General features: G+C 42.5%; 1 protein-coding gene across 1 annotated transcript in view; it reads right to left on the reverse strand.

Annotated features, from left to right (window-relative positions):
- The window catches only part of STIM2 (stromal interaction molecule 2), a 63,294-nt gene extending 45,858 nt beyond the window's left edge, over positions 1-17,436 (reverse strand). Inside the window, exons 1-3 of the mRNA XM_026037502.1 lie at positions 17,304-17,436; positions 16,560-16,738; positions 11,105-11,429 (exon numbers count right to left, since the gene is read on the reverse strand). Coding sequence (XP_025893287.1) covers positions 11,105-11,429; positions 16,560-16,738; positions 17,304-17,436 — 637 coding nt within the window. The remainder of the gene's footprint in view (positions 1-11,104; positions 11,430-16,559; positions 16,739-17,303) is intronic.
- Between the last annotated feature and the right edge of the window lie 423 nt (positions 17,437-17,859).

Genomic DNA, 17,859 nt, shown 5'->3' on the forward strand with positions numbered 1-17,859 from the left:
CAATAGAGGCAAAGCTTTGCAGCGGGGAAGATGATACAAGCTGCTAGGAAGCAGCCCGGGTGAAGTTGCTGAACCACCACATTCACCACCCACAATATGCAGTAAATGGCCAGTGACATCAAATGGAAGACTGAACACAGCAAGAAACCTGAGCCACATTTCTCGTTATGACCCATAGTAAGTCCCAGGCTGGACCTTACAACAGTGACATTTGCCCACAAGTTTCATGTTTTCCTATATACACATGTGCCTCGTGTCAGGAGTAAAGAGTGGGAATTCACACACAGAAGTGAACCTCTCTTTAGAAATGTCTCACAAGAACCTATATGTTTCTCACTTGTACCAAATTGCACCATTTCTTTACACTGGTTCAAAGCTAGATACTCCCCGTAGGAGTTTCAGCTAAACTGAAGGCATGCTGAAGCACAACAAGGACCAACCAAAGCTACACGTCTGCCTCAGAGAGCAGGGTGTCAAGCCTGGCTACACTTCTAACAGCCCAGAGCTTGACTGCAGGCCAATAACCACTCGGGAGGGAGAATTCATCCTAACTGGTGCAGGCGTGTTCATTCACAAGCATTTGTCAAGCCACACGCTGTTACGTAACGCTGCTTTGCATCCTGTAGCCCCTTGAGGAATTCCTGTGAGGAGACATCTTGTATATACAACCTCACGGAGGCAGAGCTGCAAGAATTCTGCTTCAGCACAACCACATCTGCCCCCAAACAAAGGGCAGCCTGTAGTTTTCATAGGGCAAAAAAAAGCCTGTTGCAAAAGTCTGCAGCTCCTGCAAGGATTGGAGCGAAGCCTCTGCCATTGTTAGCTTTCCAAAGCTCCCCATGGAGATGCATCCCTCCTACCAGAGCTACCCTGGAAGGAGCCTCACCCTTCCTTTCGCTGATGCAAAACTCAGGGCATTTAAGATTCTCCAGGGATGACTAACAAAAGGTTTAACAGCTTTATTAACATTTTCACAATGGGCTTAAAAGTTAGAGGTTTTCTTTTCCTTTTTTGTCCTTTGAGAGGTAATTATCTCTGTTTGCAGAAGGAAAGGAAAAAAAAAGAAAAAAAAAAAAGTTGTGTCAAAATCCTCTCTTTTAAAGTAGAAAAAGAAATAATTTATTAAGATGTTATATAAGCCTCTGCACTACAGCTGCAACCTTGATGAAAGATAAGGTTCAAGATGCTGTTGGAGTCAATAGGAAGGGGAGGGACAGGACAGAGAAAGGTGTAGAAATTATAGACGAAATTGGATAAACTGTCAATTTTCATAAGTTACAAATATATTCTGATTTCACAGGGAGGAACAGAGCTGACAAAGGCTCTTGTTTACCTTCACATGGAAGGAAATAAATCTTCCTCTTTCTTGGGAAAACCTAAACAAATAAGCATGTTAAGCAATAAAAAAAAATAAGAACCTGTAACCTTAGAACTGCAACCACATTTTTATTTGAATGATGCAGAATGTTTGTTGCATGCACAAAAAGCACTAGAGCAAACAGAGGAGCAACCAGAAGTCAGACCAACTCAAGCGAAATTATGGAGGTTTGCAGAATTAGCGCATCCAAAAAGACACCCCCCCCATTCCAATATAGCTCAGCTCTTCAATGGAGAAAACTCCGTATCAACAGCGAAATAAAATATTCATTTATGTTTATAGATATTGATATTTATAGATATTTCATAGAATCATAGAATGCCGAAGGTTGGAAGGGACCTCAGAGGTCATCGAGTCCAACCCCCCTGCTCACGCAGGGTCACCTAGAGTACGTGGCACAGGGAATGTATTATGTATTATTTAATGTATTATATTTATTTATAGATATTTAATATCTGCAGCAGCAACTGCCAGAAGAAAAACAAATCGGGGGCTGGAGCAGAAGCGCCCAAGGCTTCATTCCAGCCTTTCCCAAAGAGCCGCTCCACGTGCGTGCAGCAACCGGGAGCCCCGGGACCGCATGGTGCCCTTCAGCACTCACCTAAAACCTTCCCTGTTGCCACAAGCGGCCCACCTGGCAGGGAGAGCAAAGCTATTGGGAGTCTTACTGAAGGTATTGAACCTCGCACGGAAAACATCCATGTAGCTCTGCTTTAATACATTGATACGAAGCTTACCAAACATTTTTGGTGTAAAGGATTGGAACCTCCATGAAGGAGTTTGGTTTTATTTTTTTAAATGTCTCATTCTGTGAGCACAGAGGTTATGAGGCAACATAAATTATAGTGAGTAATTTAGTAACACTTAATCTCTATGGTGTACAAAAGATCCTTTGTTTGGAGGTTTTTCTTGCTTAAGCAGTAACTATTTCAACTCCTATTTTAAACAGACTTACAACCCCAGGGCTGCTTTAAATTCTCTTTTTATCAGACAAAATCAAGAGGGCTACTGATTTATAGATCCCTCACAAAAGACTATGTGTTTACAGCAAAGACTGGTTAATAGAATGGACTTTTTAGCCTGGTAATTAAAGTAACTACTGCACCTCTATTTTAGAGCTGCAGATGAGATGGCAATGGTTGTTATAGTAATAACACAGCAAAATGTGAGTATCTGCCATTCCTAACTACCAAATGCCAAAGAAGAGTTACAGAAGTAACTAATATAAATTAAAATAAAATCTGTGATATTAGGGAAGTCTAGGGCCAAGTTCACCCTTCCAAATGATAAGATACTGAAAATATGTACAAAGATGGCTTATCCAAAAAAAAGTTAAAAGCAACCCTACATTGCTAAACTCAAAGCACTGCACTGAAAACCAGCATCCTTTTCCATTGCCACGTCAGCGTGCCTTTTCATTTAAGAGGTCAAATGAGCATTCAGATTAGCAAGTTAGAAAACAAAATACCCAACTCCAGAGCACAAGCATATCTCATGTTTTTATTCTAAAAGTAAAAATTCCATTTATTGGCAGAACAAGCAAGCAGTATTTCTTGCCCTCTCTTTACACACTGCACCATCACACACACAGTTTTCTTTACTCCTAGCAGCTGAACACATGCAGACCCCTTTTTGTACCTGAAAGGCTTCCTACCTGCAGGCTACTTTGAAACCATTCCAAGAAGCCAGAGCAAGGGGGTGGCAGCTGCCAGTAAAGCAGATCGTCTTTTATATGTGGAAACACCAGGATGCATTTTTCAAAATAAGGCAAAAGTGGCCAATTCTGAAAACCTGTCCGTGTGCCCCAAAATGTCTACTCACAGATACACAGGTTGTGTACATCATTACTAAATAAAAAAGTAATGGTAAAGAAAAAAAAAAAAAAGTAGCTTTGTCTAAGTAACAAAAGAATCAACTAGCTAAAACTGAGGACCAGCAAGATTTTAGCTAGTCACACACAGGGATTTCTCAATACAAATGTTAAGTACCAAGTACCAATACCTTTTTTTTCAGTCCCATGGACATAGCTGCCTAGTAGAGCACGTTACCATATCCTAGATTTGTGTATCAATAACTGAGCACATGCCTATTGACCTGGTTCAGAGAAACACCTCAAGTAGCCCAATCCAACTAGCAAGGAGGAAGAATTCAACAGCTTCCAATCTTGTGCAACCCAATAATCCACAATCAGCAGAGGCCGGGCACCAGTTTCCCGTCACACTCTGTCTCGAGGTAACGCCGGCATCAAGGGGCCGCTCGGTCCCGCAGCCTCCTCGCCTCGCGCAGCCCTTGCCCTGCTGCTCAGCCCCGCTGCCCACTGAGCTGTGCTGCCCACTGGGTTCCCGTTTCACACGGGAACGAGAAACGGGGACAGACCCTGAGCTGCTGGTTTCACTGTGGCTTCACATCTCTTGAAGATGAGCGGGTTCAAAACTGGGGTCTTCCCATGAGGTCTTCCCTCCTCCCACTAAAGCTCCAGTGCCCGACAGCACAAGGTCCCCGGCACGAGCATTAGACAGAACAATCTGCAGCACGAGGCCAGCACCAGCTGCAGCCACAGATTCTTTGGCCTGTTATTAAATAATCAGGCAGACAATTGAAAACTGATTTATGGAATTAGTCTAGAGAGACCTGCTGTATGAGTGTGAATACTTAGCTCAGCTTGCACATGCCCCAGGCAGGGCTTAGCAAGGCAATTATTTCAGCATGTCACTATGGCTAGAACTACCAGCCGGGGTTTTGCAGGCTCCATCCAGGGCCAGGAAAACAGCACGACTTGAACAGCTTACAAAAACATTCAGTCCTCCCAACTCTCTACCTATTATTTAGCGCAAATAAACAAGCAGACAAGATGCCACAAGTACTGCCAGACAGCTACAGCTGTATCTTATAAAGGAAATCCAGACAACCCCAAAAGGACACAACACTTTAACCTGCTATACCCAAGGCTACTATTTAAGAATCAATAGAGAATCGTTTCCAACTTGCTACTTTCTGCTTCTAACACAGGCAGTTCCTACAATAAATTAGGTTGCTGCTTTTCCCACTTCAGTGCCACTTCTCCCTCCACCCCATCACACACACACACACCCTGGCAGATGGGCATCGCTAGACACTGTTGGCAAGTTCGCTGTTTCGCTAGAGCAGCCAAAGTAATTTTCACACACACTCTCTCCTCTAAACAATGTTAAGAGCTGAAATCTTTTTCACAGATCACGTTGCAGAGAGAGGAAATGAAAGACGTATAGTCTGGAAGGAGCAAATCTAGGGACAAGGCAGCCTCAGTAAGATTAAGCTTTTCCTGTCTAGCAGAGGGAAACTCCACAGTATTTTGCCTGCAAACATTAAGGAGTGATCACCATCCAGAACGATCACCATCCAGAACTGCACTTAAAGCTATTCTTGCACAAAACATACCCATCTTACAAAGATGCATCAAATAGTAATGTCACTTTATACGCAAAAAAACACCATCTGAAATGCTACTGAAGGCAGTATCTATTTTAGGGTTGCCAACTTAGACATTACATGCTTTCATTAACAGCAGAACAACACTAATATTTAACTGTCTTCCTTTATTTTAGCACCTTCAGCATATGTCCCTCTACAAGCTCAGCCTAACTGAGCTGCAGGAGAATAAAGATGGCTCCAGAGTAAACGAGAGCTCTTTATAAAACATACCTGCATGGTCCTCGAGTCTAATGTGACTACTTACAATCACGGTCATTTATCTAGAACAATCAAACTACACATCTTTTCTAGGCAATGGCTTCAGCTGAAAATTTCAAAGAACAAACCCATAACTATTCTCTTCCCCTGTCACATCAGGCTCTAAAGCTTTAGGTAAACTTCTGTCTGTAACCTCCAGAGAAGTTGGATTGTTCAAATAAATAAAGTTAGCCAATAAAACTTCCAGAGGTGTCAAGAGTACTGCCATTTGCTGTAAAGGAGGATCATATGAATTGGCATAAGCAGGACACCACTGGTGATGTTGAAACATCCTTACTCCATATAGGAGCAGAGGCACCAGGAAGGTAGAAACGCCCTCGGGACACTGCAAGGCCCTGCCATGGGGCGCAGGGAACTCTTCTGCACTCGAGAAGTTTCCAGCTCTTCCCGTAAGGGCTGCTAGGACTGACCTTCACCTTGTTCCCTGGAGCTCAGATCCGATGAGAAATGCATGGTCATGCCCAGTCAGTCAGTTCCTGATCAAACAGTTGCCATTTGCTTGCTTTCCAACATAAATTTTGTTTACCAAGCTGAAAAATATTGCTTCCCCTTAACATCTTTTTCTCCTCAGCCTAGCTGAACGCCTTCATTCTCTTTTCTTATCGATACAATACATGACATAGCTATTTTCCAGGAGGAGAAAATGTATATATATTTGTATAAACATATATTCAATTTTGTTTAGAAAATGCAGACTTAGCTTCTTGAAACTTCTCCAATATTTTACTGGAAATCAAATCCACCAACTAGTAAATCACATAAAATGCTTCTAAACACAGTTGTACTGAGAAGAAGAGGTGGTATAACTTGCATAGCCAGATAAAACAGTTTTCCAGAGCCAGAATACAAACACAGCAGAGAATCACTGAACATCGTGTACAGAGCAACCTTCACGTACTGCAAGGTCAGTTCGCACCCAGAACACAATCTAAGACTTCCTCTTTTCCTCCCACCTCAATGCAGAACAGCTGCAAGTTTCACATCAAACTGATACCAAGCAAAAGAATCTTCTTCCTTCCTGAAGGGCTCTGGTTTGACACAGCAAAGCACATCAGCAGCAAAGGTCACCTGATGATTTCAAGGCAATCGTGGCTGGTGCCCAGCATGAAGCAGTGCTGCCCCTGCTCGCTGGGATGCAAGTCACCCGAGGGAGCTGCACATTCCGCAATGGGTTTTAGCAGTTTCTCACCAGAAATACTGCAGATCGCTGCTAATTTAAGTCATTTGTTCAATGAGCGCTCATTAAAGTTACTAGTCAGCAAAAACAACACATAGGAGTAATTATATATCCTCTCCTTGAATGCATCTCGAAAAGGAGCAGGCAGAGTTTTGAAGGGCAACAAAAAAAGGCAAGTCATAGAGAAAAAGTTACAGGAACAAATAAAGTAAAGGGAAAATAAGTACTACCTTTCCCCTTGTAGTATATTGAAAAGTTGTGGCTAAAGAAAAAGACAAGTTACCTTTGCACAGTATATTCTGCTATGACGACAACTTCTACTGATCACCACCACACCCAAGATGACAAGCTCTTTTCAAAGGGAAATCCACATAAAACTGTGTTTACACTGGGCTGGTGAAAATCAAGCAGTCTGGAAGGTGTAGGCCTCAGGGCACAGGCCAAGCAGAAAGGGCCCTGTGTTGGGCTGAGGCCTCCTGAAGTGCCACGCGTGCGGGACCTGTAGGCGAAACCTCCCACAGTGTCTTCTTCTGGAGGAGCCCCGCGCAGATGGTGACTTCAAGATATGAGATAAGCTGCTGATGATTTTGTAAGATAACGTCTATGTTCTTGAGCAAGATTTTCATGAGCTAGTTTTGGTTAAATTGGGCAAGGATGATCATATACAAGGATATGTCTAAAAATAGAGTTTGTAAAGGAGTAATAGATTCAGTTTTCCCTTGGAAGAGAACATCTCCTGGGGGAGAAAGGAAGAGGAAAAAAAAACCAAACCACCACCAACTACAATTCCAATAATTTTGGAGAGTTCCCATGTATTTTGGGATTACAATGCTGTGGATGGTATAATGATTCTTCTCTTAGAGAAGCACACACCGGTGTTTTAATAACAGCACCACAAGAACTGAATCTCGACGCACATTTCCCCTTCTCCACTCAGCACAATTTCACTCAGGGAAGTGTCAGTAAGACAGTTCTGCACAACAGATGGCAATGATAGATGCTCTGTAAAGATGCAAAGAAGCTTGCCCTTTTCGAAAGCAAAACACTACACACGTTCTCTGAAATCACTTGGTACAAAATACTAGAGAGATCTGCAAAGATTACAGTCACATTCAAAATCCGATTCCAACATCTTTTGCAACATTTTAATTAACAGGAGGCCACACATGCTCCTTGGCTGCTATCCAAGTCTTCAAAAGTGGTCAGGCCTTCATGAGTAAGGCCCAACACCATGCAGAAAACCAAAGCCAGCCCTTAATTTCTTGCTACTGCATTTCAGTAGCACTTGTTTCTGGACAGTTCTCTCATTCAAATTCAACTAAGACTCCAAATTCTTTTAGTATTTTTTCAACCCATTACCTAGCAACCCTAAAACCAAAACAAGCTTAACCAATGAATTAGCGAATAATCCGAATTAGCCACATAATTAAAATATGTAAGATAGTGCACCACAAACAAGCGAAATGAATAAAACACTATGGCACCAAGCAATTCAGAGTGGAAACTTTCACAATAATCATGCTTTTTGTTTAAACAAACACAAAACTTTAGTTTGGGTTTTATTTAAAATTTCTAGTTTGTTTTCCACTTGCTTTTTAAACAAGGTTTTATTTATTTATTATATAAAAAGTACACACCTGCATACCTGCAGAGGCACACACAAAGCGCTGGGGAAGTGGTTATTTAAAGCAGCAGCGCCTCTCAGCATCGCTGGGACTGGGTACATCACCCACTCAGTGCCCTCACAGACGCTGTCACCGCCGCCACGATCCCAGGGACCGCAGCCGCCCGACGCCACAGAGCTTTCCCACCCGCTCCCGACAGACACAGCGGTGCGTGCTGGTCACCGCTCCCGCATGTGCCACCCTCCCGCAACAGGGCTTTCCCTGGTCCACCCCACGTTTCACCAGCCACCTTTATCTAACCTCTCTACCCATGCTTCACCATCCAGGCACACCAGCAGCCAACTTCTGCTGCATCTTCACGAGGAGGTACCAGCAACCTCTCCTGAATCTCTCTAATTTTCCTATTGCTACCACTCTTTCTACCACCTGGTTCAGCAATAACAGTTGGTGGTTGAAGCAATATACATTAAGCATACTTTAAGCCAAGCAGATGCACAGAGAGAATCCTAGAGTCATTGTGGTTGGAAGAGACCTTCAAGATCGAGTCCATGGGGAAGATGGTTTTGACTCACCTTGTGCTGGGAGCTCACGTGCTACTTTGGTTATGGACAAGCATTTCACTCCCGTTGCTTGCTAGTACCACTGTGCACAAGACCCCAGGTCAGAGAAGCACCTGCTGTACCAACACGTGTAAAGCTCTTTTGCATTCAACTAAAGGCTGCATCATTCACAGCACTGACTGAAGCAGCCAACTTGAAACGCGAGAAACAGGCAAAATAAACGCACAGAATTTTCAAGGGTGTCCATTAACTGAGCAGAAACCACACAGAGTAAATCAGGTAAATCTTGCCTTAACTCATCTAAATGAACTCATCTTATATTTAAGAGCATAAGGGCTAACTATTTCTCTGATGCTCCCCTTAAAATCATTCACCCCTTATCTGAACTAAACAGCTAAACCAGGTTGAGCTGCATGAATTTTTTTCCTTTTCTAAATGTGCCACTGAGCAAGTTACACTAAACATTAAGGCGAGAAGTAACAAACATGGCCAAAAAGGAAGATGACATTGGATAAACATACAAATCCACAGTTCTGACTGGGAAAAAAAATCCTTAAAACAATTATTAGACTATTCAACACTAGACAAATCATCTCTTCTTTACAGACAATTATTTTATATATAAGATGCTAGCCTACAGATTCCTGTACTTCCTAATTACAGGAAAGCCATGCAGTTGTACTCAGGAGTAGAGAAATTACTAAATGCTGTTTTATTGCAGCTTGGACTAGTCTGACAGAACAGACATTGTAGCTAAAAGATCTAGGCAGGCTCCAATCTTAGCCCAAGCAGAGCAGAGAAACGCAGGCAGATCCCACCAGGTATTCCCAATGGCTACTGATAGATCCTCAAACAGAGAGCTGCAGCCTCCTAGCAAGCCATGGATTTTAGGTCACCAACAACTGGCTGAAATGTAGACATCTTTCAAAGACCAACTCACACGAGCAGAACAGAAATCAAGACTGCCCATAACTCATCCAAGCACACACGACCGATGAGAGCCACGTTGGTGCTGCGCTTGCTCGCAGGTGCAGAGGCGGCAGAGCAGCAGTGACTAAGCCAGCCACGGCTGCACAATGCTGAGCGACTGTGGGCGAGAATATCCCCATTTCCAGTTCAGCACAACGCTCTGCTGAGGCACAAAGTGTTACTTGCTCCCAGGTGCAATGAATGCAGAGGTGGGATTGTTCTTTCCTCTTCTCTGAGCTGGGCTTCGGGTCTTATCTGCTGATCTAAACCATTTCTGGAAAGAGTTTCCACTCAACTGATGGAAACAGTCTTTACTTCATGTACTCATTATGAACATACAGAGATGTCTCTAAAATCAGCTGTCCACCTAGTATTCACAAGAAGAGGCCCAACAAAACCTGGAGGTTGCTCTACAAGGCATTTTCAGTTATGCACTGGTGGCCTCAGAGTTGCCCAAAACACAGACATCAAGAGTACAGCAGAAAGTGAGTATATGTAGCTTATTTCTGTTCCTTCTCTGTTCTTAAATGGGAAGAAAGACCCCAGTTTAGCTAACATGAATCATGTGCAAATGTGCCTTGACACAGGGAATCAAATGAGGTGAGACATCCCACAAAGAAGTTTGTGGGACACAGGACACAGAGCACAATATTTGGTCAGGTGAGAGAAGCAAGGCAAGATAAAGGAAACAATACTCCCCAACTAACAGTTAAGGATTTTTCTTTTTAACTCTACAAAAACATATTCCCAAATTTGTACTACATCCTAAAAATATTCGTGTCCTTACACTGCAATCCAGCCATTCAGATGAAAGCAAATCTGTAAAAGAGATCAAAATCTAAAAGAACTTCGAGCACAGATCTCCAAGCATCTTGTCTATTTAAATAAGTCATGTACTAAGAAGCCTCACACATTCTGAAAGTAATAAATTATGGCTAACAAGGATATCAAAGATGGGGAGAAGGAGTTAACACCACTTCCCCTTCCCCCGAGTAAGGTATTAATTATAGCTTCCTAGCTTGTATTACTGATTGGCCGAAACCTAATCCTGTAACATTTTAAAGCTAAATGACGGAGGAAACAAGACTCAAGTGCTTTTTAGAAGCCTTGTGAATGTAAGTATCAAATTAATATCAAAATACCCTACATGAACAGTAATTTCTAACTCTTCAGCATTCAGAAACTAAAAAAAAAAAAACTGAAAGATGCATGATCCAAATAAAAAGCATTTAGGCTTAGATACTAGGAAGATGTTTAAGCACTTCTACAAAAAAATGTATAAATACAGGAACAAAACTTTTTTTTGCCTATACTGATGTAAGCATTCAGGATCTCTACACTCAAGGGAAAAGGGACACAGCAAATAGGGTCTATGGCGAGATCCACCCATGCAAACAGCTTCCAGCCTCGTGGTCAGAGGCATTTACTTCCCGTACCACGTTGGAAAAGGATTCTGGATCTCTTGCTTTTGAGGCACATCTGTGATGCGACTCAAGACAGACACACCAAATCCCATCCTTAAAAGTTTGGATCAAGTAACAACGTGTTTAAGTGCTGGACCCAGCTACCTCAGCGGTGCTGCAAACACCAAATGAAAATCAGAGGGGTGAGGCAGGGCACTGTGCACACATCGAGGTGCGCGTGGTCACCAACAGCAGCCCCTGACTGGTATTCTCAGAGGGCAGAATAACAGCAAGGGCCCTGCAGGATGAGCAGCCAGGAAAGCGGGAAATTCCCACCGTGGGAAGCAGCGAGCGCTGCTGCGACTGGGCGCTCCCTTCTGCTCCCGCGCTGGACTCGCCAGCAAGGCCCCCGAGGAAGTGCTGCCGGGATGAGGAGCGGGGGAGCAGGGCGTTCCGCGCGCTCCTGCCCATGGCGAGCGGCGCTTCCCGCCTTCCTCCGGAAACAACTGCGAGCGCTGCACAGCGGCCGGGGCCAGCTGCAGCCCAGCCCGCGGGCTGCAGTGCCCCGGCAAAAACAAAGGGCAAGCTCTGACAGAGGAGAGAAAAAAACATCAGATATCTAAGCATATACAATTATCCTAAATTCTTTCACGCTAGGGAAAAATGGCACTCATTTTCTTAACTGCAGCTAAATACCATCTCAATTTCAAACAAGGGACAGAAAACACCAAAAACAAGCAGGGAAAACAAAAGGTGGTTTCACCTGTTTAACAAGCCAATGAACAAGAACATTTAATTTGAAGTAATCCACGTTTAGTAAAAGCTTGAGACAGGTCCAAGAGCCATTTTCACTTTTTGTTCATAAACAGGAAGCCTGGTAGCATCGGGTGCGGATATTTCGTGAAACAGGCAACCATGGCGAGAGCCAAAGGCCCATCACAATGGATGCAAACGTAGCAGGGCACTTGCAACCTCTGCACAGGTGTATTTAGGAAAGCCACGGCATTAGCACTAACCATAACACCTGAAAAAATGTAAGAATTTGAGTCAACACCCACACCTACCCCTCTAGGAAAGACAAAGGCAGCCTATACCATGTTGCTCATGTCAGCAACAGGAGCACATGCAAACATTAAGAAAATATATTCCCTACCAGGTATCCACTAATAAAAATAACAGAGTAAAGACTTCTCAAAACACTCATACACCAGGAAATACAATGACAGTACAGGAATCAGAATTAAAATATTTATCTATAATATTTGTATAATTAAAACTCCAACAAAGGCTATTCATCTGATTAATCAGCTACTACTTTTACATTTATAGAATAAAAGCTGTAATTTGGACAAGATATCAAATGGTTGTCTTGGGCTTTGGCTGCTGCAAGAATGTTAATTTGTTAATTTGCTGCTGTCAAAGTATTTTAGTATTTTGGACGTACAAAACTAAAAATAAAAAAAGTAATTGTAATTTTACTAACTTTTGGCAGAAATTTCACCTTCCAGATACCATTTAGAAGATTGCAAGCCAGCAGAAATAAATAGAAGAAAAGCGGGTCAATAAGCCCAGCTTACGAAGAGAATCCCTGCTAGCAAGAACTCTGCCAATACTCAAGGCTAAAATCACCCACACAACAACCCTTCTTACAAACTTATCAGATAAATGTTAACGTACATACAACAATTTTACGATATTCTCCTTGAGGCATCTTACACTTATTCTTTCCACATTACTAATCCTACTCTTTTTGTCCCAAACCAAAAATAATATTTGAAGGGAAAACACCTGCTGATCTGCCTCATTTCAAATATTTCTATACAGAAAAAATACATCATGTACCTTCCCACTAAAATAATTTTATCTGTGTTTTTTTAATTACTCTTTTGTAAGGAAAGAGCAATCGGTGTGGGCCTGATCCCAGGCAAGGCTGTGTATACAGCTCCATTCTGTTGGAATGAGGAAGTTGCATTTTACCTCTTACTCTTCTCCAGAATCAAGAGAAATATGAACCCTGACTACTGTGCAAAGGATAATACAAATAAACAGTCCTGGAACAATGTAAAACAATTGTCTGAGGGCTTCTGTGACCAAAAAAGAGACAGGAATTGCAGATGTATAATTTCTTAGGAAAGAAGTTGACTTAATAAAGCAAACAAACCAGTTTGATTTGGATTCCTTTACAACCACGCTATTTAAAAGTAAGTAGGCAGTTGGATGCACTTGGAGCTCAGGCGGGTTCTCTTTCGAGCTGGCGCGTATCTACAGAGGAATCAGAATGGGACATATGTATTTATTATCCTGCGTTAATAAACATTTCTGAGACTAAAAGGCTTTAAACACTACCCTACAGAAAATCAAAAACAAACACCCTCGGACAAGTTAAAAAAAAAAAAAAAAAAACACTTAAATAGGGATTTCATTAAACAAGCAAAAACTTATGTTCCTGCAGGTGTCCTTATGCAGTGAACTGAAGTGACCACAACCGAATCCATTTCACTCTTGCCCACACTTTGCTCCAACGGATCTGCTTCCCAGCTACCTGTGACACCCTTATGGCTACAGCGACTGTGGGTTAGTAGAAGAAACCAGAGAATATGAACAAGAAAGAGACTGAAACCTCTACGCTCTGAAACAGCACCAGCAAAACGAAGACTTTCAAAGAAAAAGAGAAGGTTAAGAACATTTGCATTTCCCTGGGTAGCTAAGGCATTTGCAACTAAAAACGGCAAATAGAAAGGGACTTCACCTTGCTACATGGTGGTATAAGTACTGAGCTGCATGGTATTATGTAACAATAAGCCATGTGAAGCACTAGGACAAAAACAACTGCTTAAACCAATAATGTTTCTTGTAGAGTTCCTATATGTAACATTAGAAGAATATATTATCTTGCAACTATCTATATGTAGCAATCCATTAAAAAAAAAAATGTCCCATAGAGGGAAGTCTCCTACTCAGGGTGCCCGGGTTTAGTATGTATTTCAAAATCATGCATCACGTGCTTTGGGTGGTTTTGTTTATTTGTTAGCAGCAAAGTGTTTCTTGCTTGTTCTGTAACCAAAAATACTGAGAGGCAAATCAAATGGGGGAGGAGGGGAGAAAAAAAAAGCTTTGATATGTAATCTAACGACCAAGTTCACTATAGTTAGAGAGAAAAAAATATATAAAATGTGCTCTTGTTAATTGTTCTAGGTTTAGGCACAGAAATGGAGAAATCATCTATTTGAACAGTAGATGACAGCAGAAGAGAAGAAATTCACTGCTGTTTCAAGTAAAATCCCTTACTCAGAGCTACAGAATTTCTTCAGATGAACCCAAACCATATTGACAATTTCCTAGCAAATCTTACTGAAGATATTTGTGTGCATAAACAGAGAGCGTAAAGTAGAAGTCAAAAAAGAAATAGTCCCCGAGCCAGCCAGTTATCACTGGCTACCACAATTACTACCACAGTCGTAGGGCAGGGGGGAACCTCCCCCCAGGAAATGTTCAGGAGCGACCGAGGACAAATCTGAATGGTAGTTTGGCAGAATTATGTGATATAAATAGAAAATGTTTGCATGACAGTTTCCTTTCAGAAAAATAATGTTTGTGTGAAAGTTTCCTTTCTAAACAGCACATCTAACTTGCAAAGAACTCTTTTTTTTTTTTTTTTTTTTTTTATTAATTCAATTCACACCATCTCCTCATGTAGTTCAATCATAGGTATTCCTTCCTGTTCGGCACAACTACATGTGCTCAGCAGTCCCGTACTGCCAGCTCCTGTCATCTGTACTAACCCAGAGCCACAAAGCCACCATACCACCCCTTCAAGGGGGAAAAATCTCCAGTTTAAAGGGTAAGTTCACATTCTAGAAGTCCAAATCAGGTTCCTTATTTTTTTAACTTGATAAAAGCTTTAATGTCTTACTTTTTTAAAAACATAGCTTTAAATATTTTCAGAAACGCTACTGTTCAATGTCCACCCTAGTTTTGGAGGCCAAGTGATTAGCAGAAAGTATTTCAAGCAGTTAACTGCAGAAACACGCTATACACAAAATCAGGAATTAAAGTTCTTACTGGAAACAGTCCAAGGGCTTGGCCCCTGACAGTTCCTAAACCTTAAGTGGTGGCAAAGAAAAGGGTAGGAAGCAGACAGCTTGGCCTAGAGCGAGCAGATCAAGGCTGGGTTTGCATTCCTATAAGTTCTGAGCTATACATTGCAGAAGCTGAAAAGGCTTCACCGGGCACGGGCAGCCCCACGCAGCACCCAGCGCACAGGAGGTGTGGGGCGCTGGGCAACAGCAGCAATAGGCAGGGACGGATCCCCCTTCCCTCCACACCTGCCATCACCAGAGAAGCACGAGTCACTTACAGGGATATAACGCCTACGTATGAGGAAATATCCTCCTGATATACTTAAAATTCCTTACTAAAGACCACAAGAATGAGATTACAAAAAGTGGTTCTTAACTGTTCGCTCAAATTCTGTTGACTCAAGTGAGTCAGTCCTGTTAATGGGTTCTGTTAACTCAAATTCTTAACTGTTCTGCCAAGAACATTATCTTCGATTTCAAATAAAGATTTTAGTTAAAACTCCAGAGTACTTTTCATTAAACAGATTTAAGAATTCCTTTAATAGGCCTCTGAAAAATGCCACGCTTCTGGGATTTGAAGGAAAAGGAGCAAGGTCCAGAAGAAAAAAAAAATACAGAAAGAAATATGTGATTCTTCTCAGTTAAGTTTGCAGTTTTTACAGAAGTCAAACTCATTTTTTATAATACGAAATCATGTGGCATCTCTGGCACTTCAACATTATAACTATGCATCTTCACTTTATTCACCCACTCCCCCTTTCAGATATGCAAAGATAGTTTCCATAGTAACGTGAGAGACTTAGTAATACATCTAAAAGAAAAAACAGCAGCAGCTTATGTAATAACTTGAAATTCACCTTTGGAAAATGTATACACGCTTATTTTAGGACAACATACATAGTGATTATTTCCTCTTAACACATACCATACGTGGTCAAGACAAACATCCCAAATTCCTGTATTTTGAAAAGCTACTTTGACAGATAGGATCTAACAGCCTAGCACCAATGACTTTTTCAATATGCTCCTCTTTCTTAGCACTGATGGAGAACATAAATATGAAATACAGAGAGCACATCAATCACAACACACAAGTTATGATCAATTAAAAGGCCAACAAATTGTTTAAACAAATTTGAAGGAAAAAAGGGGAAACCAGCAAAACACATTTCACATGTTTTTCACAGTGGTAGCATCTTCACAGGGAAGCTCATTGGGGCCTGGTGGGAGGTCCCCCGCTAGAGATTCCTTCAGAGAGCTGAAGGAAAACACAGGAACCTGTGGATGGAGAGATGGCATTAAGCCAGTGAATGTCTGGGTAGTGTGATATCAAAGGGTTTTAAGAGAGGGTCTACTTCAGACTGGGATGAGCACAGAGAGGGGAGACCGCAGCCAAGTAAATTTGCAACAGCGGGACCAGAGAAGTCTTCAGGAGAATGAAGCTAATGGACAAGAAAAAGAGTTCACAGAACCAAAGAACATGTAGGGCGCTTAAAAGTTACAATGAAAACACCTGAAAGCCTGCAAGGTAGAAACACTCAACTACAGGCAAAGGAAATTATGAGTTCTTGGAATGTTATCTCCAAGTGGGATTCCAGTGCCACTGGTGAGGAATCAACCCTAGCTGCAAAGGACTAACCTTCCGGTTGGCTGTTGATTTTATCTCCGTTTCAAAAACCTCCAGGAGGTTTTTGCCTGATGGAGGCAACTGCAGCTCTGCCCATACCTGGCAGTTACGCCAACCCACCAGCTGCTGATTGAGCAATCGAGCGCCCAAAGCCCGGCTGCACAAGGCTTCTTTGTTGGACCTTTCCTGCTCTTCATCAACAAAAGTACAGCACATACTCAGAAATAAAATCTGAGGAAACTGAGAACAGAGGAGAAACGAATAACCAGATTGCAGGAGCTGATGACTCTGCACGGAGGCATTCTTGAACTACATGACAGAAGGCCTCTGATTTCTGTCAGCCCAAGAGAAATAGCAAGACTAGGTCATAAAATCCTCCACTGCAGACCTACCAATGAAAATAACAGAACAAAACGAACTTGGAGCTTTTGACACTGAAGAAGTTACTAACCTTAAAAATCAGTTTGTTAGAGCAGTGACAGAAAGCTCACAACCTTTTACAACCCGTGCTGGTAAAAATACTCATGCAGGATCACTGCACGCTCTGGGCAACTCCAGCATACACAAAGCCTCACACACAAACAGCGACCTTAAAATGAATTACTCTAGCTTAAAACCAAAAACAACACACACGCTCACCCAAAATGCCAACCCCTGATACTGCAGCAGCTTCCAAGATCCTCCAGGGACATGGTGTTTGGGACAGCTGAGGACCTTGCCATCCCAGGGTCAGACACCCCTTCTCCCACTTCTAACCCCACTGGCCAGTCCCACCCTGCTCCTTCAGCTGCTGCTGGTTGAAGCGATTCTTGCAAGAGCCCGATGAGGAATCCACAGGCTTCTCCGCCGCCCGCTTCCTGACACGCTTCCTGACACCTTCCTTCCCCATGAGTTCAGGCAACCAGCAGGGCTTGCGGACACCAGGGACTGAAAGGGTGCGAAGCAGGAACTCACTCCACCCAGCCCAAGGGCCAGGATGAGCTGGGATGAGCACCAGGATCCGCGCTGCGGATCAGCTCCCGGGGAGGAAAACCCTCCTGCAGCCACCGACACGAGAGCCTTAAACCAGCTGAGAAGTTGCAGCTAAAAGAACAGTTTACTAGAAATTCTGCCTGCTCCAGCCCTGTACTTCCAAGTCACACTCACAACACTGAGCGGTGAGATGAAGAAATTCCAGAGTGGAAATTCACTGGAGAATTTCCGCTCTGTATAAATTCTCTAATAACTTCCAGAAAAAGGTTACATTCTGGTGCTACCCCTCGAACGGTCTAGCTAACTTAGATGTTCAAACAAGAAGGCAATTACGGAGCAA

This window comes from Nothoprocta perdicaria, unplaced genomic scaffold (assembly GCF_003342845.1).
Source record: "Nothoprocta perdicaria isolate Ctin4 unplaced genomic scaffold, notPer1 scaffold_2, whole genome shotgun sequence".
Lineage (NCBI taxonomy): Eukaryota > Metazoa > Chordata > Aves > Tinamiformes > Tinamidae > Nothoprocta > Nothoprocta perdicaria.